The sequence below is a fragment of the Ursus arctos genome, unplaced genomic scaffold (assembly GCF_023065955.2).
Source record: "Ursus arctos isolate Adak ecotype North America unplaced genomic scaffold, UrsArc2.0 scaffold_29, whole genome shotgun sequence".
Classification (NCBI taxonomy): domain Eukaryota; kingdom Metazoa; phylum Chordata; class Mammalia; order Carnivora; family Ursidae; genus Ursus; species Ursus arctos.
Window position 1 is genome coordinate 31,741,411 of NW_026622974.1, and position 23,672 is coordinate 31,765,082.

Below are 23,672 nucleotides of genomic sequence, written 5' to 3' on the forward strand. Positions count from 1 at the left end.
TTGAGGAGGAGGAAAATTACTAGTTTAAGAAGGGAAAGCAAGCAAATAACAGATTGGCCTGAAGGTCAGCACATCCTTCTCTTTCCCTGAATTAGAAAGATTTTAACCTATCTTCTCTCAGCAAACCCATTCTAGGTACATGTGTAACAGTGTGTGGATGTTTTATAAAGTACATCAAAGATCCCTCTCAATGGAAGCATAATTTAAGAGACCTGTATTTGTTTTTATTTTTTTAACATTTTATTTATCTGACACAGAGAGAGAGGGAGGGAGGGGCAGAGGGAGAAGGAGAAGCCAGCTCCCCGCTGAGAGCAGGGAGCCCCATGCAGGGCTCGATCCCAGGACCCTGAGATCATGACCTGAGCCAAAGGCAGACGCTTAACCGACTGAGCCACCCAGAGACTTGTATTTGTAAGCCCTTCTTTTATTATTCCAAGCAAAAATGTTGGCCTTAAGTGCATGAAAAATGCACAAGAATTCCACAACTCTAAATCTGAACATCACCGGTGAGTCCCATATTTCACTATGTAGGAGAAGGGTTTTAAAAAACAATTAACTCCGGGTGTCTGGCTGGCTCAGTAGGTGGAGCGTGCAACTCTTGATCTCAGGGTTGTGAGTTTGAGTCCGACGGTGGGTGTAGAGTTACCTAAAAATCTTTTTTTTTTTTTTTTTTTTTTTAAATAAAATCTTAAGGGGCACCTGGGTGGCTCAGGTGGTTAAGCATCTGACTCTTGATTTTGGCTCAGGTCATGATCTCAGGGTTGTGGGATCCGTCCCACATGGGGTTCTGAGTTCAGAGTGTTAGAGTCTTGGAGTCTGCTTTTCCCTCCCCCTCTGCTCCTCCCCCGCCCCCCGATTCATGTGCACGCATAAGCTCTCTCTCTCTCTCAAATAAATAAAATCTTTTAAAAAAATAAATAAGATCTTAAAAAAAAAACTTACTCCAGTAACAATAAAAAGATACAGAGGCTGAGATGAAGTCCAGATGGAGGGAGAACGTATGGATTACTTAAAATATATTAACCAATTACAATGTGTGGAGCTCATTTGGGTTCTGATTCAAACTAAAAAATATTTACAGAAGGAGATTTTTGGAAATGTAAATAGTGATTAGATGTTTGATGTTATTCTATGTTTGCTATTTTTCATAATATGGTTGTTAAAAATGCCATCTTTCCGCAGCACCTGGGTGGCTCAGTCAGTTAAGCAACCGGGTCTTAATTTCTGCTCAGGTCATGATCTCTGGGTGGTTGGATCCTGCTCGGAGAGGTCTCCACGCTCAGTGGGGAATCTGCTTGATATTCTCTCTCTCCCTCTCCCCACTCTAAAACAAATAAATAAAAATTTTTTTAAATGGCATCTTTCCATTACAGTATGCTGTTTCTGATAAGAATATAAGAAAAGGATGGGAAAAAAAGAATGAAAAGGCTTAGGTGGGTCACAAAGGATAGACAGACACATTCAGAGTCTGAAAGCCAGGACTAAGCCAGATGCCCAAGCCTTATGCCCAAGCCTTGCCGTTTATCTGAGGAAACAGATTACAGTGGAGGGAAACAAGCTGCTCTTGGATGAGAGTGCAAGGTTGAGGGCATGCTTGGGGAGTGGGGGTGTGATCAGGTCACAGGAAGAATGAGAAGAGTGTGGAGTTATTCTTAGAAAATATATAGTAAGCCCTAAGGAGTGACTGTGGAAGCAGCTAAAGCGTCAGCAGCGTACCTGTTCTTGGGCTACTGAACGCAATGGCCCGGCTGGAGCACGATCCCAGGATCCCCAGGGGCAGGGCATAAGTTAGGAGCTATGAAAGAATGTGACCCTCAGTTCCCCCTTTCTGCACCTGGCAACTGCTACCCCAGACAGCCTGCTCCTCCCTTATCCCGTGACTGACTCCCTCTGTGCCCACCTGGGGGAAAGCGCGAGCCTGCTTCAAGATATTAGCCACCCCTTAAGATCGGTAGGGGAAGAAAGGGATAAAGAAAGGGGGGATAATCAGAAGGGGGAATGAAGCATGAGAGACTATGGACTATGAGAAACAAACTGAGGGCTTCAGAGGGGAGGGGGGTGGGGAATGGGATAGACCGGTGATGGGTAGTAAGGAGGGCACGTATTGCATGGTGCACTGGGTGTTATACACAACTAATGAATCATCGAACTTTACATCGGAAACCGGGGATGTACTGTATGGTGACTAACATAATATAATAAAAAAACATTTAAAAAAAGATATTAGCCACCCCTTCGTACTCCTTTCCCACGCTTTGAGGCATCTGCCCTTGCTAAATACACACATGCATACATACATACATACATAAATTTTAAAAAGCTCTGTGCAGGATTCAGAGGCTGCGGCTCTCCCTTGCAGAGACAGCCCTGCACAGCCGCTCAAACTTCCAGCGCACGACGACAAAGAGGATACTGGTTTCTCCCTGCATAAAAACGGGATGGATTATCAAGAATATACTGAAAGTCTATCACGGTATCTACCACAGTCTTGGGCATTCAGGAATGCACGTCCTTGAACTTAGCTCAGGAATCAGCATCCGAACAGAATCGCCAGAGTAGACTTTTATGGAAAGTCGTTACCCTGGGTAACATTTGACCAAAAAATCTATTTCCGGTAGAGTTCGTAGTTGCTGTTGGAAGAATTAAAAATATACAGATGTAGACCCAGGTTGCTTAAAAGCCACAAAATCAATGAAGAAATTGAGCAGTGGGATGTAACAAAGGAAGAAAACAGGAATTAAAAAAGAGAGAGATAAAGGGGCAGACGACAAAGCAAACTTGAAGGAGGAAAGCTGAACACCTGTCCTCCCCCAGGCCCCCCAAAAACGCCTCCTTCTTCCTCACCCCAAAATACCTGAAATGACGCCGGAGAGGGAGCCGCCATCGTCCCGGTTCCTCCTCAATCCTGCTCCGGGAGCCCGGGACAGGAGGCTCCTCGCGCGGCCCGCGCTCTCGCCCGGGCTCTCGGTCCGCTCCCTGAGGAAGCCGGGATACGGGCCGCCCCCGGGGGACCCCCAACCTCCGCCCCGTGCGGTCAGGTCCGGGCACCAGCTCCTCGCCTCGGGGTGGGGCGCCGGCGGGGACAGCGGGGACGAAGCCCGCGCTCCCCCGGCCGCGCGGCGCGGAAATGGCCGCGGGCGCGCGCTGCGCAGGGAACGGCCGCGCGCACTCCGCTGGGGGCGTTAGCGGGGCTAAGGCGCAGCCGCCGGAGGCTCGAAGCCGACCTTCCGCGCCCGCGCGCCTGCGGCCAGTTCAGACGGAATCTACCGTTGTCCGCTCAGAGCTCCATCTCGTGCCCTGAGCCGCCGTGCTAGGTCTCGGCCCTGCCCTCCTTTGCCCACTGTTAGTGCCAAGCGGCAGGATGGCTTTTGTGTCCTCCGCATCCCTCAACCTACTTATACCGCCCGGAGCTGTAGATTTTGCCCAACCCCACCCCCTTCGGGCTCCTACACTGTTCCTATTACAACAGCCTGACACTAGGTCCCCGGTCCCACTGATCACCCCACTCCAGTTTCAAAATCTGATCCCCTCAAATCCACACCAGGACTCAGTGACCTAACTTAAACTCAACTCTGATCGCGTGCTTCCTAGTTTAAACCCTTTTGGTGGCTTCTGATGGCCAGCAGCACAGAGGCCAACCCCCTCCGCGTGCTTTCAAAGGCCCCTCAGGATCTGGCCTCGTGCTTTCCCCAGTCTCATCCCTCCTTGTATGCTCCAGGAGAATTGAACAACTCCCTTCTCATGGATATTCCGCATCCCAATTGCCCCCTGGGCTTGTCTGGCTAATTTACTCGTCTTTGAGTTAAAAACTGGGCTCTGACATTATACCTTCAGAGATGGCATCCCAGCTGAGTTAGATGCTCCTACACTGGGGCTTCAGAGCACCCGCACGTCTCCATTGTAGCAAACATCACTACTCTAGCTATGGAGTCACTGACTCTTCCCAGCCCACTTGCAGCAGTGATCACCCAGTACTCTGCACCAGGCACACGATGAAGCAGGTGTTACGAATTATGTAATACTTACAACTACCCTACGAAGTAGCTTCTGTTATCTCCAACCTACAGGTGGGGTATAGACTGGGAGCTTAAGAAAGGTGTCCAATGTCACATGACCAGGATGCAGGGAACTCAGGTGTTCATATTTTTAAAAATCACCTTCCAGGTGATTCCCATGCGCCTCCGAGAACCACTCTCCAGCCCGGTGAGCTCTTTTAGGACAAGGGCCATGTGTTTCATGTCTGGACCTAGTGTAGTGACTGGGACATAGAAGGTGTTGTGAAATAAATGGAGGTTTTATTTGATCTTCTATACCATTCGGGAATCATAATGCCTGTTTGTTGTTGCTGTGCAAAGAGACTCAGGAAGTTAAGTGACTTGACAGTTCATAAATGGCAGAACCGTTGTTGAAGACCAGGGACATTTGACTCTTCCCGGGCTTTTTTCACCATGGCAGCTTTTTCTGGGCCAGCCTCCCAGAGGAGGGTGTGTGTGTGTGTGTGTAATTCTTCCTAGAAAACTGTGGTGTAGAGAGATTCATTTTTACATTCCCACATCTGGTATCTGCAGTGCCAGAGTACACAGTAGGGAGGGACAGGATAGGGTCATGGTCTAAACCCAACCTCTTGATCTAGAACCAAAAGATGACATGAAGACAGAGTTTGGGGGTAAAGAGGAACAATAGTTTTATTAGTTTGCCAGGCCAAGGAGGCTGCAACAGGCTAATGCCTTCAAAACTGCAGACCCGCGCAGGGTAAAAGGTTGAAGGGTTTTATTGGAAAATATAGGCCCTGGGCTGTTTCAACAGGAACCTGGGAAGTGCTGCCAGCCACGTTCATCAGGTCTTTCAAGGTGGTCTCACGACTAGCACTCGAGCCGGCCATCCAAGTCTCCTTACTAAGTGCACATTGAGGTCAGCGAAATATCAGTATCTTAACCAAGTTCCTGGAACAAAGGATTCTGCAGAAAAACAAGTGGAGGGGAGGAGGAGGTTTTAAGAATGAGGAAGAGAAAAATGTGCTCAGTTGAAAGTCAAGTCTTGCTGAAGCACTAGTGTGTCCATCTTAACTTCCATCCATCTTTACGTTTCTATGGCGGTTTCAGGTTCTGGTGACAAAAAGAAAGAGAAGTAGCAAACTCCCTGGGCCACACGGCTATTTTGATGTGTATCCTCGAAAGGAATGGCTTCAGTTGACCGTAGTTATCTTGATATCATTCCAGGCCGATCTGAAATACTGTTCCAGGTGGTTATGCCAAGCCACCAGGATGAAGGATTTTCAAGTAAAAAAGTCGTATGCTCAGAATTGGATTTACTAAACATAAACACACACACACACACACTGCCCAGAGACAGCACGGGGGATGAGCTGTTGTGGGACAAAAGCAAACACAGGCAATGATGTCCATAATAGCAAAAAGCTAGAAAGAACCACCACACCTACTGGCAACAGACTGAGTAGATCGTTATATGTTCACACAGTAAGTGTTATACGTCAGCGAAAATAAATGAATTATACCTTGTGTAAAAACATGAATAAATTTTGAAAACATTATAAGATTATTGTCATATAAAGAGATAAAGAATATGCCACCAAAAATGAAGGAAAAAGATATTAGAGAGCACTCAGGCTTTAACTCTGTTAAAGAGAATTCGTTAAAGAAAACTGTATATATCAAAGCATCACATTATATACCTTAAATGTATACAACTTTTATTTGTCAATTATACATTAGTGAAGTATGGAAAAAAATAAAACAGAGTTTATGCCAAAAATTGATGAGGACAAACTAATTAACACATATTTAAAGTGAAACTCCTCTTTTTTTCTTTAGCAATATATCAACTATTTCTGTCAAAGGACTTAAAATTGGGTATTTATTAGATTTCTTGGAAAAATGCTGATATTAAGTAAAATAGTAAGTAAAATGGGGAGAAGCAAATAGGAATGAGCAGATGAGATACTCTCAATCTTTTGACACTTTCTAGCTGCTCCTTAGTAAGCATAAGACGACAGAGCGTAGAATCAATATTTGTAATCTTTGCAATATTACACTATGCCAAAATACTTGAGTAATAAGCAGTATTCCAAAATAAAATTTCATTTGTAATATAGACCATTTTAATCATTCCTCTAAATTAAGATTTATTTGAGGGGGAGGGGCAAAAGAAGAAGAGAGCAGCAGACTCCCTGATGAGCATGGAACCCATCTCTGATCCCTGAGATTAGGACCTGAGCCAAAACCAAGAGTCTGATGCTTAACCAACCGAGCCAGCCAGGTGCCCACAATTCCTCTAAATTAAAAGAAACTTGCTTTAACTAGGGATCAATAAATTAATACATTTATTAGCTAGCTCCTGGGTGATTAATAACTTGTAAAAGAACATTGAAAAATTTTCTCAAACCCCAAGAAAAAGGGTGTCTCTTAACTCGCCCCTCAGCTGACAAGAATTATAAAACTTTTAACCCAGAGGGTAACTTCTTTAAAGTCTTGACTGAAATGAATCTTAATTTTGAAGATGAGCCATCACCTGAGTTTTGGTATCACAATATCCAGCACATTAAAATTATTTATACAATGCTTTCATGTTTCTAAAATAGAATGTCTAGCTTTTGTACACCAGGGCTATTGGTAGGCATTCAAACTGTATGACCAAAAAAAAAATTGTCAGGCTGCAAAGGTCTGTTTATGCAGTTACAATCTGACATTTCTGTATTATGTCTAGTGTGTATGAGGCTGTCTTGCCTAAATTCCATTTCTGCAAGTCTCCTGGTTGAAGACCTGCATCATGTAAAAAATTAAAGGCAACACTCCTAAACAATTTCAAAGCTTTCTGTGAAATACGCATGTATAGAATTGCTCTCAAGATTTCCAGTGAATCATCCATTGCCCATATGTAATGATGGAATAACCCCTTTATTAGGTAATTATGACATTTGGCTTAATAAGCTGAATAAATTTTGATACTAATTAATAGTAAGTTATAGTTTTTATGTCTTAGGCATTATAGACAGAATTGTTATCATGCTTCCTGTAGGAACTTCTGACCACATCACATGGATCATTGGGTACTGGGTTGCACATCATGAATTAAGTTATGAACAACTGAGATTACCTGAGAAAATTATTCAAGGACTGTGAGTCTGCATTCCTAACAATGTAATACATCAAGAGTTTGTAAGTGATGGCAATAATTAAGCAAAAATGTTACACTGACCTTATGACTAAAATAAAGTCAAAAGCTCTTCAGCTCTCAAGCACATTGTAGTGGCCGTGAGAATGTGCCTTAAGAACTCCGTCCGTAGGGAGCTTTAAAGACCAGGGGCTTTGTACAATGCTCCGTGTTTCTACATGAAAACTACACTCTGAGCGCCATCGCTGCATCTGTGCCATGGATTCAACTTCCTGAGGCTGCTTCCTGCCGCTATTGGGCATGAAGGGATACTGAAGCAGATGCACACTTACCTGGGAGATGGGGGACTCTTCTGGTGGTCAGCGTTGGTTCAAGGACTCCCCACTGGTCCTGCTGAGTCTTCCTTAGACTACACAGCAGTCAAAGATACTTTCCTCTCTCCTTCATTTGGGGTCACACTTACATTGCCTCTGATGGAGCTCAGCTTTTCCTAGCTCCCTCCCAATTTTCTTTCACAGGCATTTCCTTTACTTAAATCCTTCCAGTTTTAATCCCATCTTGGCGTGTACTTCTTAGAGGACTTGGACCAACATATGTCTAGAAATACACTGTTGGGGATTCAATTAAAATTAATGTGATCCATGACAGATTGGTGGTTTTTTTAAATGCAAGATATCAGAACATGATTATGGGTATTACAAGCAGGCCCTTTTGGTGGCCTGTATAATGGCCTTTTGCAATAAGACCCAATCTTAGAAAGAATTGCCTTTAGAGCCAATATTATAAATCATATATAGTGCCATTAACCCAGTCAACTCATTTTTGAGTAGAGAGCAAGTTACTTAATTCCTGTGCTTTTTAATTTCCTTAATGTAACATGGGAATAATCATTGTATCTAACTCATAAAACTATTCTCCATTCTAAAAGAGCTATGAAATGGGGGCGTCTGGCTGGCTCGGTTGGTAGAGCATGCGACTCTTGATCTTGGGGTTGTAAATTAAGAGCCCCACGTTGGGTGTAGAGATTACTTAAAAACACAATCTTAACAAAACAAGTAAAAGAGCTACTATATGTAAAGAATGTAGAACTGTGCTTGGCATATAGTGTTTAATTAGTGCATTAACGATCATACTATCAGTATGAATTTGGCACTTGAGTACATGTAGTTTGCAAAGACAGCTAAGATAGAATATTCTGTATTTAAGTGAAAAAAGTCACAAAAGAGATGGTCAGAATGGTTAGAAAAAAGCTAGAATTTGTTCATTCAGTGGCATGTCTGAAAAGGGAGAGAAGAACTTAATTTGCTCCAAGTTTTATATAGCAAGCTTATTTATTAATTGTAGTTTGATAACTGATGGAATAATGTCACTCTATTTTATAAAATGGCTACTCTACTGTGAGTTTAGTTAGCATTCCTTGGTTTCATAATAGTAATGACAGAGAAATACATTCCAAGACAATCTTTTAAGTGGTCTTAATAAGTGAGGAAGGCTGACTCAAAGAGGAAATAGGTCACCATGGGGATTAGCGAATTTTAATGACTCATGAAAAAACAGAACTGGGACCTCGGAGTCTTTAGGGTAGGGCTCTATCTAGAGCAAAGTGGCATATATGTTTATTATTTCTTTGGATAAATATGAGCTATACAGGTTTAATAGGGTTGTCCTTGTATCATGAAAACAGCACAAAGCTTGAAGAAATTATCCGTTTCATAAGTGTGGGTGTAGTGATTTAGCTGAGTCTATGAAGTCCTTTCCAATGACGTTTAAGATTTTGGTTAAAAATTTAAAATTTTAAAAATTTTGGTCCCACCCAAATCAAGTAAAGTTACATGTTAACTTGTAGATTTTATCCAGTGGAGTTAAAAATAATTTCTGTTTACTGGAAAAACTACAAAGTTATCATATTGGTCTGTAAAACATGGTTTTGTATCTAATCCAGAGATCTTACTACCTTCCTGTGAATAGCCATACCATCTTCTTCACATGCCTCAATTTTTTGTTGACAACTGGGCATTTAAAATATTATAATATGGAATTGGAAACCACATCCTCCCCACCCAGGTTTTTTCTAGTATTTGTAAGAGACATTAGAAACAATCTTTCTTATAAAAACAAGTAGCTCACAAACATTTTAAGAGCCCCAGTTCATATAATTAAGGTGAATCTTTGGGTAAATAAAGCTGATTTAATAATTTTGGTTATTAAAATTATTTCAAAATTTAAATAATGGCTGTCTTTTCCATATAAGTATGGAGTATAATCCAAGAATACATTTTATTTTTAAAATGACGATCGGGCTTGCTTAAGAGACAAGTTAATCTGAAGCCCTTAAATTTCTAGTGCTGGTCTGCTACTAGATAAACTAACATTGCTTATGTAATATTAAGAATAAAAAATATAAAATGTCTTCAAATTGAATCATGATTCTGACAAATGTTTGTATAATAGTAATTATATTTCATAGTATGTCAGCTTGAATATAACTTCCAAGATCCTCAGGTAACTTAAAACTTTGGACTAATGTTGAGTTAATTAATGGGTAATCATTGGATACCTATTTAAGATTCAATACTGAAATACTGCTCACTCAGTGTAATTTTATTTACATTTGCTTCTTGTATTTATATACTATGGATGGCTATTTTTGGGTTATGTATTTAACGGACATGTTCATTTTTGCAACTTTAAGGTTTCAAAGTTATGTGTATTCATGAGCTTTGCTAGTCTGCAAAAATGCTTCTATATGACAGTTTTCAATTTCTTTCCTTTGAGTTTTCTCAGTGAAATAGTTACACTGCTTAAAATTTGTAATTAACACATGTAGCTGAGACCAGGAATACTGACAGAAAAATACAATTAAGTATCAAGATAACAGAATGAGTTTGTTTTTCAAGGACAGTGTTTTTCCTGAGGTGTCTATTTGTTCCCAAATATGAGAAACTTGAAGATCTAGAAGAGTCTGAAAAGAAACTTACAAAATGTACTAAAAAAATTGGCAAACTCCCTCAGTTTTTGATGCACTTATTCACAAGAAAAGGAAGGGGCGGGTAGAGGGTGTGAAAACTTTACTGTTAAGGACTATGTCACTACCAAACTAGAATTTGGTGTTCTCCATTAAAATAATATATTGCTCTTAAAGAGCTCAAAAGAAGACTAAATTGCTCTTCAACTTCTGTATAACCTACTTAGATTTCCCCTATCTCTTCTGAATAATTTGCTTGGCTTTGTTTTGACTTTATAATGTCCTTGATTATTAAAACAAAGACAAAAATTAAAGAAGTTTCCCACTTGTGAAAGATGTAAGTTTCCTTGAAATTGTTCTGTTTTCTATGTTTTTTAAAAAAATACTTTATTTCACTTTTATTAAGGGGGAAACTCAACTATCAATTCTCAGGCCCCCATGATCCTGTCTTAATGAAGTGATTAAATCTCCTCTGAAAACTTTTGATTTTGCTTTCCCAAAATTGAATCCTAAAATAAAAATTTCAAGATGTGTTTTATACAGAAACTATCTTTGAGTCTTCCCAGAGGGCCCTGGGAAAATCACAAACTTTAGTACTTTTTATTAGTGTAAACAAATATTGCAACTCAAAACTTCTTTTTCTAAGGGTTCAGAAGATCTTGCACTTGCTATAATCAGGTTATGGCCAAAAGATAACGGCTTGCCTGAAAGTTAAACATAAAAGAGAAAATCAAGATTGAACCACAAGTACAGGGGACAGTATACAAATGAGAAACAATCAATGACTATTTGAAATGAATTGGATGTTGCAGATTATCTATTTTTTTTAAAACTTTACAGATGAAGAAAGTGAAGCTGTAAGAGAGGACTCAACTCTAAGCTTAGTTCATTGCATTACACTGCTGCTACCATGCCTAGCTGACTAGGCAGAAAATTATTTCATCAAATCCTTTCTACTGCTCTTTTCCCAAACAAACCCAAGAGCATGGGGCGCCTGGGTGACTCAGTCATTAAGCGTCTGCTCAGGGCCTGATCCTAGGGTCGTCCTATTGAGCTGGAGCTCCCAGTGCATGGGGCTCCCCGCTCAGCGGGAAGCCTGCTTCTTCCTATCCCACTCCCCCTGCTTGTGTTCCCTCTCTCGCTGGCTGGCTCTCTGTCAAATAAATAAATAAATAAAATCTTAAAAAACAAAACAAAACCCAAGAGCAATCAACATACAGTAAACATGTTTAGTGCAAAAAGATTACAAGGTATATATTGCAAGGGATAGAAGTCTTGTGCTTTGGTTTTTAATCTTACTGTCCTTAAATAATAGGGAAATAGGCTCGAAGAAAAAGTTGATGTTATTACAAAAGAGAAACCAGTAAAAAGTGGTTGCTGAAAATGAAATTTTTCTTGACTGGTTCTTCTAAGTACATGCTAGGTATTATTATCAGCTTAGTTTAGAGAGAGGAAATAAAAAAAAGGTACTCCAGGAATGTTTACCTACTTTCCTCAACTTAGAAATTTATTTTATATAGTCATTTAAAAAAAATTTCTTAGGGACAAAATCACAAATCATCCTGTTATCTGCTTAATCTGAACTGTCATTTATTATAGCCTTATGCATTTTTATATTAAAATTAGAATTTTTAGGAAGTCAACAATGTATGCCAATCTGAACAAACTTCTAGGAAAACAGCAATGCTTTCACAAATCTTATTTTGTGTAACTGCTTAACAAGTGAAATTTTTCGACATTCCTTTTTGTAGACATTTTATTTCACATTTTGAAAAAAATACACAAACTGTTCCTTTGAATTATCTCTTAGAAATATCTGAATGTATTTATCACCCAGTATAGTAACTTGCACATAATAAATTAATGAAATTGTTTTATTAAATGTACACATTAAAAGGCCAAGTGACTTGGGGTGCCTGCATGGCTGTCGGTTAAGTGACAGACTCTTGGTTTCAGCTCAGGTCATGATCTCAGGGTGGTGAGATCAAGTCTCAAGTCGGGCTCCACTCAGCACGGAGTCTCCTTGAAATTCTCTCTCCCTCTACTCCTCCCTTTGCTCACTAAGGCTTGCATGTGCACATGCTCTCTCTCAAATAAACAAAACCTTAAAAAAAAAAAAAAAGGAAGGCAAGTGACTTATTTTCAACCTTTGATTATTTTGGAATTAGGATACTCACAATCCGTTAACTGGCTAGTGATTTTAACATTTTGCTAAATAGGGCAATTACATAATAGATTCTTTGGTACAGTGCCTGTTGAAATGATGTACTGAGTGCTTATGTTACCCAAAAGAAAAAAAAAAGAAAAAAGAAAAGCAAATAAATCAGGAGGCTCTACAAAATAGCTTAGAAAAACAAGTTTTCTATTTATTTAAAAATAAGTTTGTAGTTACTACATTGCAGGGACAGGAATTCTTACACATACATTCTAGTTTGTATAAAAGGATTCAAAGAATTATGCATCAAAACTAACATAGAAAGTGTCCACATAACAGTAAAGAAAGGTCCAATCAATATGTACAAAAAGAAAGGGCACTGCTATTCTGGTGTGAGACTGCCGTTTATAACATGGTACTCCAGGTTTCTGGGAGGAAAAAAACAAAAACCTCAATAAAGCTAAATAATTTGTCTTTAAACTCTGTGTTACTTATTACATACAACAGATTTGCTTGTGTTTAACATTGTTTTCTGTACAAAATAAGTATAATTTTAATTTGAAAATGTGTCAGTTTCAACTTTAACCCTCTAGGTCAGTTACTTTTAAAAAATTGAGCTACATTCTACATGTCTAAATATCGTGTGACAGGATTTAACAGTTTTCTAAAAGATCTTTAATAAAGACCTCATCTTCTTGCAGTTTTAATATGGTCCAAAAATGTAACTTTGTATTTTGCCTCAATTTATAGTTTACCATTGTGATTAATCATCACACACAATCTTAAAAGTAATGAGCGTGTGTGTGCCTCTCTGCATCATATCGTGTGTACTGTATCATCTCAAACCTACTCTCTTAGCTCCTTAAATGTAGAAACTCATAGCCACCCACTATTACGTATTTGGTTTGTGCCATATAAAGGTTAATTTCCTGATGATTTTATCTGCATTAAAAAAGTACTTCAACACAGAGCTATCAAAACTAAAAATCATATATATTTATAGCTCATAATATTTTCTGTTTCACTGCAGTGTGTACAAGATTTACGTCTGGAGCGTCAGAGTGGTACTTACAGTCTTCTGACTCAACTTGACCTCTTCTTGGTTACTGTACATAGTACAAAACGTCATTTGTAGTGCTTAGCTCAGTGTAATTAAGAATATAAGTAGTTTCTTAGTAAATGCAGTATTTAGTTCAAATCACGTGGAAATTTGGGGAACTGAGGGCAAGTGCAAGGAGGAAAGTAAGGAAATGGTGTATTTTTCTAATTTTAATAGGAAAATAAATTCTCACCTAAATATAACTAAATCGCATCAGAACCTGTTATGTAAAAAATACTTTGTTAGTATGGGGGTAATTGACAGAACATAAAAGTACTTCCCCTTTTATGACTTTTAAAATCACATATTTCCTGCATATAAGGAGAATGCTTATAGCCCTTTAAACTCTCAAGTATCTTGGTCCTTTCAACCGACTCAAAAATAAATTTCAGATGAACAAAAACATTCAGAATAACAATTTGTTTTCATTGAATAGAAAACAAAATCAAAATTGCTTCCAGTTGTCATGTGAGAGATACATAGGTATGTATGGATAAAATGGAATGCTAGAATTAAATACTATTAACCAGAGGAACTAATTTATAAGTCAGATTTTAAAACATGTAAATTGTGACTATCACATAAGCAAAATGTTATTTGAATACATTTGTTAAAATGTCTGATTAATATACTACACTGCAGATAAGGAGCAGTTCTAGATGTTAACACACTGCTGCATGAAGATCGTTTTGCAGACCAGTCTATCTTAGGCAATTCACTTCCAAGTGATACTAAATTCAGCCAAACTCATATCTCAGATGTGACATGTTCAAGCTCACAATTATTTTAATTTAATTTAATTTAAGGAGGGAGATACTTTCATAATAACGTTAATAGTCTTCGAATTTGTGGTGAAGCTGTGCCAGTAATAAAAACAATGGAAACAAGACCAACAAATCTTTAGTACATAAATTTATGCAGAAAACAGTCTAATGACATAATAGCAGATTGCAAAGGATAAAAATTTTAAGAAGGTATGTATCTATTGCCCAGAGTTGTGAGGCTGTAATTAAATTGAATGTTTAAACCGCTCATTTGCAACATTTTATAACTTTGTAAGATTTGATTGGGACTGGAGACTGTTGGGGTGGAGGGAGAGGATATTAGGGTTAGGTACTTAAAAATATATAAATTGATTTATATTTTCCATGTATGTAACAAGTTATATTTCTGAAACTTTCAATTAACTTGAGGTTTTTATTGCTCACCTAAGATAACTGCCAACATTTCCTTTTGGCCTACAAAGAGTACATACATGGTGTCATTGTCTCAAAGAGGATATTTTTCCAATATTTTTGATATTTGGTCAAACAGAACAAAAATATGATGACGACTTAAATTTCTCAATTCAACTTCTGTAATGTATAGAAGCTAAATTATAAAAATATAAAATCTAAATATATCTGGTATTACTAATACATTTTTAAGTGTTTCAATTACAAAGAATCTGAATCCAAGTCGTTTTTGCTTTACTAAGAAACCAGTGTCTAATGATGTCCAAATACGGTCATAAATATACAGTGTCTTTAGAACAGGAACAGTACATTTACTTGTTGCAGGTAAGATGGTAAATACTCATTTCTTTGCTCAAGAGTTAGAACTAATCCGTACATTGTACTAGAAGTATATTCCACCCTAAGACTGTGTACGCTCTTCCTTTTTCTGTACACACCTTAAAACTGTACACATCATTTTTACAAAAATGGAGTTATAGTCTATTATTTTTTTCCAACACAATGCAGATAACATCAGGAAATTACATGTTTCAAATAGATTGCCTTCAAAAGCAACACATTACTTTAATGACTTAAATCTCAAACATACACATTATTCTCAATAATGGTGTAACTGAAAGACTCATTTTACTATACAACCAAGCCATCCATTTCTGCATTATGAAGAGTTTTAACTACTGAATTTTAATTATATAGTTAAATATATTTGTTAGAAAAAAATAAATATACAAAAAACCTGAAAAATTTGAAATTATTTCTCAACTGCAAAATCACAGCAATCCAGTTAAGATCTGGAAAATGGTTTACTTAATTTCACAGGAGGATTTCTGTACAAATTTAGTTACAAATGATCTAAAAAGCCCAAATGCATCACTTTCCATTGTTCTTCAATACAATTAAATGACGGCTAACATTTATCCCTATCAGAAATAAGTAAGGAAATAATTATGTAATGTATTTTGCCAAGGTTCAATTAAAGACTTTATTTTTCTACATCAGGGTCATGCTGATACATATTCTCCCATCCTCACTTTTTAAAAATGTAGTATCTGAAAATTTTGGTTACATTTTTGTACCATACCAGTCCTCAGAAAATACTACATTCTTTAAACCTTTTAAAAAATGGACAATAATTTTTAAACAATAGAAATGGTATTTATGTTGGTTTTTAAGGTATAAAATAACTAACTGTACCATAAACAAATAAATAACTGCTTTCCTTTTCCATAGCAGTACATATAGCAATACATTCTCCTAAGTCATATAGTTATCATTTACAATAGACAACTTAATTTTACTAACGATGCAAAAAATAATAGAATACAAGGCACAATCATTAAATGGAATTTTTCTTTAGGGTGTATATTGACATACCAGCGTGATAAGGATACCATAAAAAGTGCAGAAAAAACACAATGTGCAATGAGACCACTGTATAAAACATGATTGCATAAAAAGTGATTTGGCCTATTTTAACCTTTAATAATTGAAAATAACCAATCTTCCCCTTAAAATTAAACTATAAAGTATGACATTTTAAAATTATTTTTATTCTACCACTATCTAAAAAATCCTGAAAAAAGAATTTATACCTGGGTAATAGTATATAAGTATGTGTTTGTATATATATATGTAATTATACCCATTTATCAATATATACACATACACACACAGACACATTTCTTTGTAAGTCATTTTAGCCTATTAGATATGTCTAAAGTTTAGAAACGACATTAATCCAGATCAACAAGTAAACATCAAATCCCATACCTTTTTCCTGTATTTTCCTTGAATCCTTTAACCACTTAAACATTTTCTCTAAAACATCTCTGTCAAAGGACCCACCAGTGCATTATTTTCTACTATTAAGTACCAAAAAAAGATACATCTCAGCATAACTCTTTTTAATAACGTGCTCTTTAGAATAATATATAGCCTTTCCAATATTGAAAAGTGTATGCTGTCCTGACAGTCAAAAACAGGCTTTCCACTGCACTGATTCTCAGTCTTTGGCACAATAAACAGAGATTGAGTGATTGATATAAGAATCAAGGTCTGAAAAATTAGACAGTCAAATGTTTTCCAATGTGGATATGTTTCCTTTTCATCAGTACATTTTCTCTTACGTTTGGCAGAAATGGAATACAGCAAAAGCCTTGTCTAGATTCTTTGTAGATGAACATTCTATAATTAAAATTAAACTTTTTAGGATATCAAATGGTGGGAATTTTATATTTATCTTTAGAGGAAACACACTTCTTAATTTACTGCTACTCTGGTAACATCTGTCTTCCTAGGGGCAGGACTTCTGTATCAATAGAAATGTACCTGGCTTGGTCAAAAATAATTCATTTTAACATGAAATGCTCTATCACTAGGAATATTATGCTCCTTAAGAGTGTAGCAGAACTGTCTTTTCCAGAAATAAACTGGGAATTCATTATAGGTCCTCAATTTCTTTTGTTTCAAACAGTGAATGAAATGAATGTTGAAATGCATAACCTATCTAAGGGCAATAAATAGCAAACATTTAAAATATATATGTATATATTTATATATATATATATATTCATTTAAAGAAGTGAAGTGTCTTGTAAGTTTGTTTGTTTTTTTGCAAATCAAATCATAACATTCCCTAATCCACCATAGCAGCAAGGAAGCAGAAGCCTTAGTTCTACGTGTTCCTTAACTGTACCTGCTTTATGATTTTGAAGTAAAATATTTTGGTACAAGTTACCAACCAATTAAATTAGCTTTTGCTTTTTCAGTCAACTTTCGGACTCGTCCTCTACTAGAAGTTCCAAAAGTCAAAGAGGTGTCTTCGAACAACAGCTGCCTTTGCTCCTCTTCGGAATCATCCTCGTTATAGAAAGCTGTCCTTCGACCTTGGTTTCTAGTTCTCATGTGGGGTTCAGAGCCTTTAAGTTCCTCAAACTCTTCTTCCTCATCCATAGGATCATCTGTCTTTTTTCGGTTACTTCTCCTTAGCATTTTAACACTTGTAGGAACTATGAGATCTGAATCTAGTTTTTGTGTCTTCATCTTCCTTTTCGGTTTTCTGCCTCCACGACTTTTTTTCTGTAACAAATCCTCTTTTATAGTATTAGTTTCAGAAAGAAAACTGCATGTTGAAGAAGGAACTACTTCATCTCTGATTGAATGCACATTATTTTGCTCTGAATTTTCTGGCTTTGCATACTGTAGCTTTTTGGGCTTTCTACCCCTTTTCTTGTGTATAACTTCACCACTATTGGTATTAACTTCTACCTTAGGCTTCCTTCCAGGTCCTCTCTTCACAAGTTTGGATGGCTGCCCTCCATGGCCATTTACTTGAATGCTTCCTGGTACGAGGGCATTGTTCTTACAATCTGCTAAAAAGGAACAACAGCACACTTAATATATGAAATTGCTTTTTTTATTTGACCCTCAAACTAGTCATTAAGGACACTGCTATACTTATGTAACAACACGATTCTAATTTTTGTTTTTACTAAAATGAGAAAAATAACCAACAAAGGCTAATAGTTTAGTGATATTATTTTCTACTTAAAACTCACAGAGGAGGAAAGATCCTCAATGAAATCATTAATGACTTCACGAGGGAAGAAACTCAGAACAAATAAATAACCTGTTAATACTGTAACTTATGATGCGCTGGGGTTAGCCAAGATTTCTTACGCCACTATTACCTTCACTACATGTTCTAATATAAAAGCATTGCTTCCATTACACAAAATGACCCTATATACTTGTAAGGAGCTTAGCAACCTCAAAGAATTTCATTGTTTACCTCATTAAAAAGTTTTCTGTATTCCTACCTTTAAGCAGCTCAAGTATGGAAAATGATCCAAGTATATAAAATCCAGGACATTTTAACTTGGTATTCTGAATACATAAGCATATCATCCCCTTCTACTTACCTCTAATCACTTTTTCCTACCAGGGATGGAATAAAAAGGGACTATCAAGACTGGAATGATTCTGACTCTTATTTGATCCCTTTTTGGATGTAATCATCATACCCTCTCTAGTATCACAGAAGAGTTTACAGTCTAAATATTTTCTATGTCCCTCAGAAGTAAAAAGGCTCTCCTCTCCTAATCCTACCACACACAAGGTTTCAGAGTACATCTACTGCAATAATTTACATCAGTTATTCTCCAGAAAAACTACCATGGCTTTGATATTCTTCATCTATCCTAACTACAAGAGTAGAAATAAGTTACTATGTTCTCAGAGCTGTTTAAAAAGGATGAAATAAACAACTAAACAGCAGTTTTCTTCTCAAGCTCTTTGAAACAGTCCTATATCCTTATGTATTGATTGGCAAATGATTTATTATCATAAGCAGTACTGACTCCATCTATCAATCAAATCTATTATGCATGCCACCATTATAATTGTAACAAATTCCACGATAGAGGTCATTATGCTTTATAAAAAAAATCAGAAAATTCTAGACGTCAGACTCTAAATCTGCAGGATCTAGAGATCATGATGAACTGCCCTTCTGTGTTAAAAAAAAATGCTATTAGGGGGCGCCTGGGTGGCTCAGTCGTTAAACGTCTGCCTTCGGCTCAGGTCATGATCCCAGGGTCCTGGGATCGAGCCCTGCATTGGGTTCCCTGCTCAGTGGGGAGTCTGCTTCTCCCTCTCCCACTCCCCCTGCTTGTGTTCCCTCTCTCGCTGTGTCTCTCTCTGTCAAATAAGTAAAATCTTAAAAAAAAGAAAAATGCTATTATCCCATCAGATGAAGGAAAAAGGTGATAAACATGTATTATCACTAACTTTTTCCTTCAAAGTTCTGAGATTCTTTTGTTTGGTTGCGATGGTGATCTGCAATGCAATATTCTAGAGGAAATCCATAAAGAGATGAAAACTGCTTTTAAAGAGAATGCTTCTTCATAATGGTATATTTTGGTCATAGGTTTGAATTATACTTTGTAAATATCAAGAAAAAAAATCAAGGTCACAAGAGGTCAGAGACAGAGGGAAAAGGCAAAACCCTCATTTCCTGACCCCCAGAGTACAAATAATTTTCTTTAATGGTTTTCTGCCATAATGAAAGAAAGGGAAACAGGGAGAAATGTGTGTGTGTGAATAAAGTAATTAAATATTTTCTAATACACAATTACACTTAACCTGTCTGAGGGTTCTATAGATCTTGTTTTACATTAAGACTACTGACAAGGAATCTAAATATCCAGTCCATGTACTCACTATAGAAATTCTAAAGCATGATTTACTCCTTTTTGGGGGAAATAACTACAGGTTTCATCAACATTACAAAGCAATACACATACTAAAAAGGTTAAGAACAAATGCAGCTCTCTGTGTGGATCTGTGATGTTCACTAAGGTAGTTACTAAACATGTAGCTCTTGAGCACCTGAAACATAGCTATGCAATTGAGGAACTGACTTTTTAATTAAATTTAAATGTGAATACTGAAGCACTGTACATTTTAAAATATTGATTACATGTTGAGATGATATTTTTGATATAATGGAGTAAATAAATTATTAAAATTGGTAATTTCACCTGTTATTATTGCATGTAGTAGCTACTAGAAAACTTAAACCATGTAGATGTCATGGTTTATATTGTATTTCCATTGGACAGCACTGTCTCTTGATTCTAATAGTTAATACAGGTGTCAATAGTTATGTAATAAGTCACTGTTAATAACTTATTAGCTTATTGTATTTCTATACTGTACTGGTAACTCTTACATATTTGTGATACTCAAAACTTGTAAATCAGATTGGTTACGGGACCTCCCTACCATAATGTTAGAACCAATTCACTATATACATTTGATCTATGTAGGGTTCAAAGTGACAAAAGCAAGGCCAATAAACTATACAAAACTTTTAATTCAGTTCAGAAAGGAAGCAAATATAGAAATACAAAACACTCATATATACAAGTCATTTGCTTCCTTATTCAGTACATGTGTTTCTCAAGTGAGCACATTTGCTTCTTTATTCAAACACTTATTGTCCACTATATACTAAGTATAGGTGATTAGAAAAAATAATTAAACACAAGAGTTCAGATTCTACTGGATATAGACACATGTAAAGAAGAATACTCTAAGTGCCACAAAAAGCAATGAACAGGGTGTTCTGGGAACATAAAAGATGAAATGCTTGATTTGGTCTAAAGAACCCAAGAAGCTTCCTGGAGTTGATGCTACTTCAAAGTGAGACTTGAAAGGTAACAGGAAACCATTAAATTGGGAGGAAAAAAAAGACATTCCAAAGGAAGAAAAGGGCAGTGAAAATTCAGGGACTTCCAAGCTGTAGGACAGCTGGCACATAAAAAGGAGAAAGAAAGTAAAGAAAGCCTGAATGTTAGGCAGCAGCCAAGTAATGAAGAGTCTTATATAACAGCAAAAACATTAAAACTGATTCCACATATGATTTGAAAGCAGGGAAGGGTTTGAAGTGTGTGTGTGGGGGGAGGGCATGCAGACAACATGTACTAGAGATAAATGATCAGAAAGATCACTTTTGCACAATGTGGAAGATGGACCAGGTAAGGAAGAGCTCAGAACCAAGACAGTAAGACCAGTTAGGAAACCAGGACAACAGTCCAGATGACAAATTATGTAGGCCTGAATTAAGAACACAGAAGTGAGAGGAGGAATGGATTTTAGAGATATTAAGGAAGCAGAAATAACAAGAACTAATGACTGTGAAGTAGATCTGGAAGAGAAGGCCAGATGACTCCCTGATTTTAAGTTTATGTAGGGGGAAGATCACCATTCATCAAAAAGAGAACGTTTCAGTAGAAAAATTAAATTCTGAGAGGTTGCTGAGGAGAACATTGAAGAGGAAATTGTTTAGGCATACTTTGGAAGTCATGATATGAAATGCTTATTCTTGAGCTGCTTATTGCCAACAAGCCATAATTGTTCTAACATGTCACAGGGTACATCGTATCAGTTACTTTCTCCTTTTTTCAGGCATAAAGACTTTACAATGAAAATCTGCAGATGAAAGAATCTGGAAGCTTAACTCTAAAGGGTTAAATGTTGTGATAGAATAGAGGCTGGGCTGTAGACAACCCTAATGAGTTATTATTTAGTGAAGGGCAGTGTGATGAATTTTATGATGTAAGAATTCAATTTTTCTAGGGGCGCCTGGGTGGCGCAGTTGTTTAGCATCTGCCTTCGGCTCAGGGCATGATCCCGGCATTCTGGGATCAAGCCCCACATCAGGCTCCTCCACTAGGAGCCTGCTTCTTCCTCTCCCACTCCCCCTACTTGTGTTCCCTCTCTCGCTGGGTGTCTCTATCTCTGTCAAATAAATAAATAAAATCTTTAAAAAAAAAAAAAGAATTTAATTTTTCTAGAAAAGTAAAGACTGCTACATTGGGTTAATTAAATTCAATTTAATTTAAACTTCATGAATACACTTTTTAAAAAAAGATTTTATTTATGTATTTGAGAGAGTGTGTGTGTGAGAGAGAGAGAGAGATCATGAGCGGGGGGGAGGGGTAGAGGGAGAAGCAGTCTCCCCACTGCGCAGGGAGCCTGATGCAGGACTCGATCCCAGGATCCTGGAATCATAATCCGAGCCAAAGGCAGATGCTCAATGGATTGAGCCACCCAGGCGCCCCGAATACACTTTTTAAGGTGTTGTAATAATGAAGTCAGGAACTATGTAATTTACATCATTAAAAACCTTTGATTCTAGAATTTGTTTTGATTTCCATATAGCAAGTTTTTCATGGCTTTTAATCTAAAGTTTAATGACAATACAGTTTGCTTTGGGCACAAAGCTGCAAATCAAGAGATGTCTCACTGAATGTATCAACTAGTACAGAATGTGTGACTTTTAAATGGGCAACCTAATAAAAAGTGGGTATAAATGCTACCTCTGACAAAAAGCATCATTTTTAAGAAATACCTACTATGCATCTGGGAAGATAATAAATAACACCTTACCTTGATCAGTGATAGGTGTTGACTTTGTAACAGTGGATGTTTTTGAGAGGACAGATGATTTCACTTTACGTTTGACTGGCTTTTCCTTTTCCATGTTTTCTTTTGCAGAATTATTCCTAGTTCCATGACTGATACTGGATTGACCAGGGCTTGAAAGAGTATTCAAGGTTTTGGAATGTTTCACAGAATTCTCTAGAACTAAAATACACACACACACAATATTAAAAGCTAAGAGTTATTTAAGCTAAAAACAAGCAAGGAGGTTGGGATTACTTCTAACCTGAATTGCTTGAATTAGCCAAAAGGATAAAACCTAGGAGTTGCTAAATGCTTCTTTAGGATATTTACTTTCAAACAGGAAAAAGGAATACACAAATAAACTCTTAACAGTTCAGACCTTTTTGAGGCTGTCCAGTTGCTTCAAGATTATGAAGGCAAACCTTGGCAAACTGTTACCAAGTCTGGGTACCAGGATTTAAATTCAGGCAATTTGGATCAGAGTTGCCATTTTTAAGCATTATTCTACACTGATATTCCTAAGCCTCAATTTTTTCTTATTAGAAACAAAAACAAACAAAAAAGAGCAAAAATGATAGAGAGAGCAAAACTAATACTGTCTGCTGGAATTTACTAAAACCCAGGATATCTCATTTGGCAAAATAAAAGCTTAAATTTAAAAATTATATATACTTCAATTTAGAAACTGCAACTGATTCTTACTTGTTTTCCCTGGCATTGCAGATGTATTAGCTTTTGAAATTAAAGTCTTTGCTGCTGAGGAAGTAGATGGTTGCTCAGTGGTAACTGGATCTACACCCACTCGGTTGCTTCTGGTTCGAACTACAGAACTGGATTCTGCTTTACCGTTTATCTGAGTGGCACTATGCCGTGGTGGTATTGTTCGTGTAGGTGTAGAGAATGGAGAGGTAGAGGTATCTGACTTTAGCTGGGGTTTTAACGTCCTTTTTTTCCTTTCAGGGCTGTAAATAAAATAATATCATTAGTCATCCTTATAGCTTTATGTAGACGAATAAAATAGTTTTATACTGTTGGATTCAATATTTGTACTATTATGAAATATGTTAAAATATGAGATTTGTAGTGGATTTCATATGGTTGTGAGCCTTTGAAAGT

The 23,672-nt window shown here is 37.2% G+C and overlaps 2 protein-coding genes across 4 annotated transcripts in view; both read right to left on the reverse strand.

Moving 5' to 3' along the window:
• LOC113261335 (uncharacterized) overlaps positions 1-3,899 on the reverse strand; it is a 13,990-nt gene extending 10,091 nt beyond the window's left edge. Inside the window, exons 1-3 of the mRNA XM_057303948.1 lie at positions 3,868-3,899; positions 2,855-3,241; positions 2,306-2,423 (exon numbers count right to left, since the gene is read on the reverse strand). Of these exons, the coding sequence (XP_057159931.1) occupies positions 2,306-2,423; positions 2,855-3,241; positions 3,868-3,899 (537 nt within the window). The remainder of the gene's footprint in view (positions 1-2,305; positions 2,424-2,854; positions 3,242-3,867) is intronic.
• An 8,538-nt stretch (positions 3,900-12,437) lies between these two features.
• Positions 12,438-23,672, reverse strand: part of PHIP (pleckstrin homology domain interacting protein) — a 132,982-nt gene continuing 121,747 nt past the window's right edge. For 2 of the 3 annotated variants that reach the window (XM_026507034.4, XM_026507033.4), the window contains exons 38-40: positions 23,259-23,518; positions 22,539-22,736; positions 12,438-17,956 (exon numbers count right to left, since the gene is read on the reverse strand). In XM_026507034.4, coding sequence (XP_026362819.1) covers positions 17,319-17,956; positions 22,539-22,736; positions 23,259-23,518 — 1,096 coding nt within the window. In that variant the 3' untranslated portion in view covers positions 12,438-17,318. The remainder of the gene's footprint in view (positions 17,957-22,538; positions 22,737-23,258; positions 23,519-23,672) is intronic. The other variant, XM_048219580.2, reaches the window with a different exon arrangement.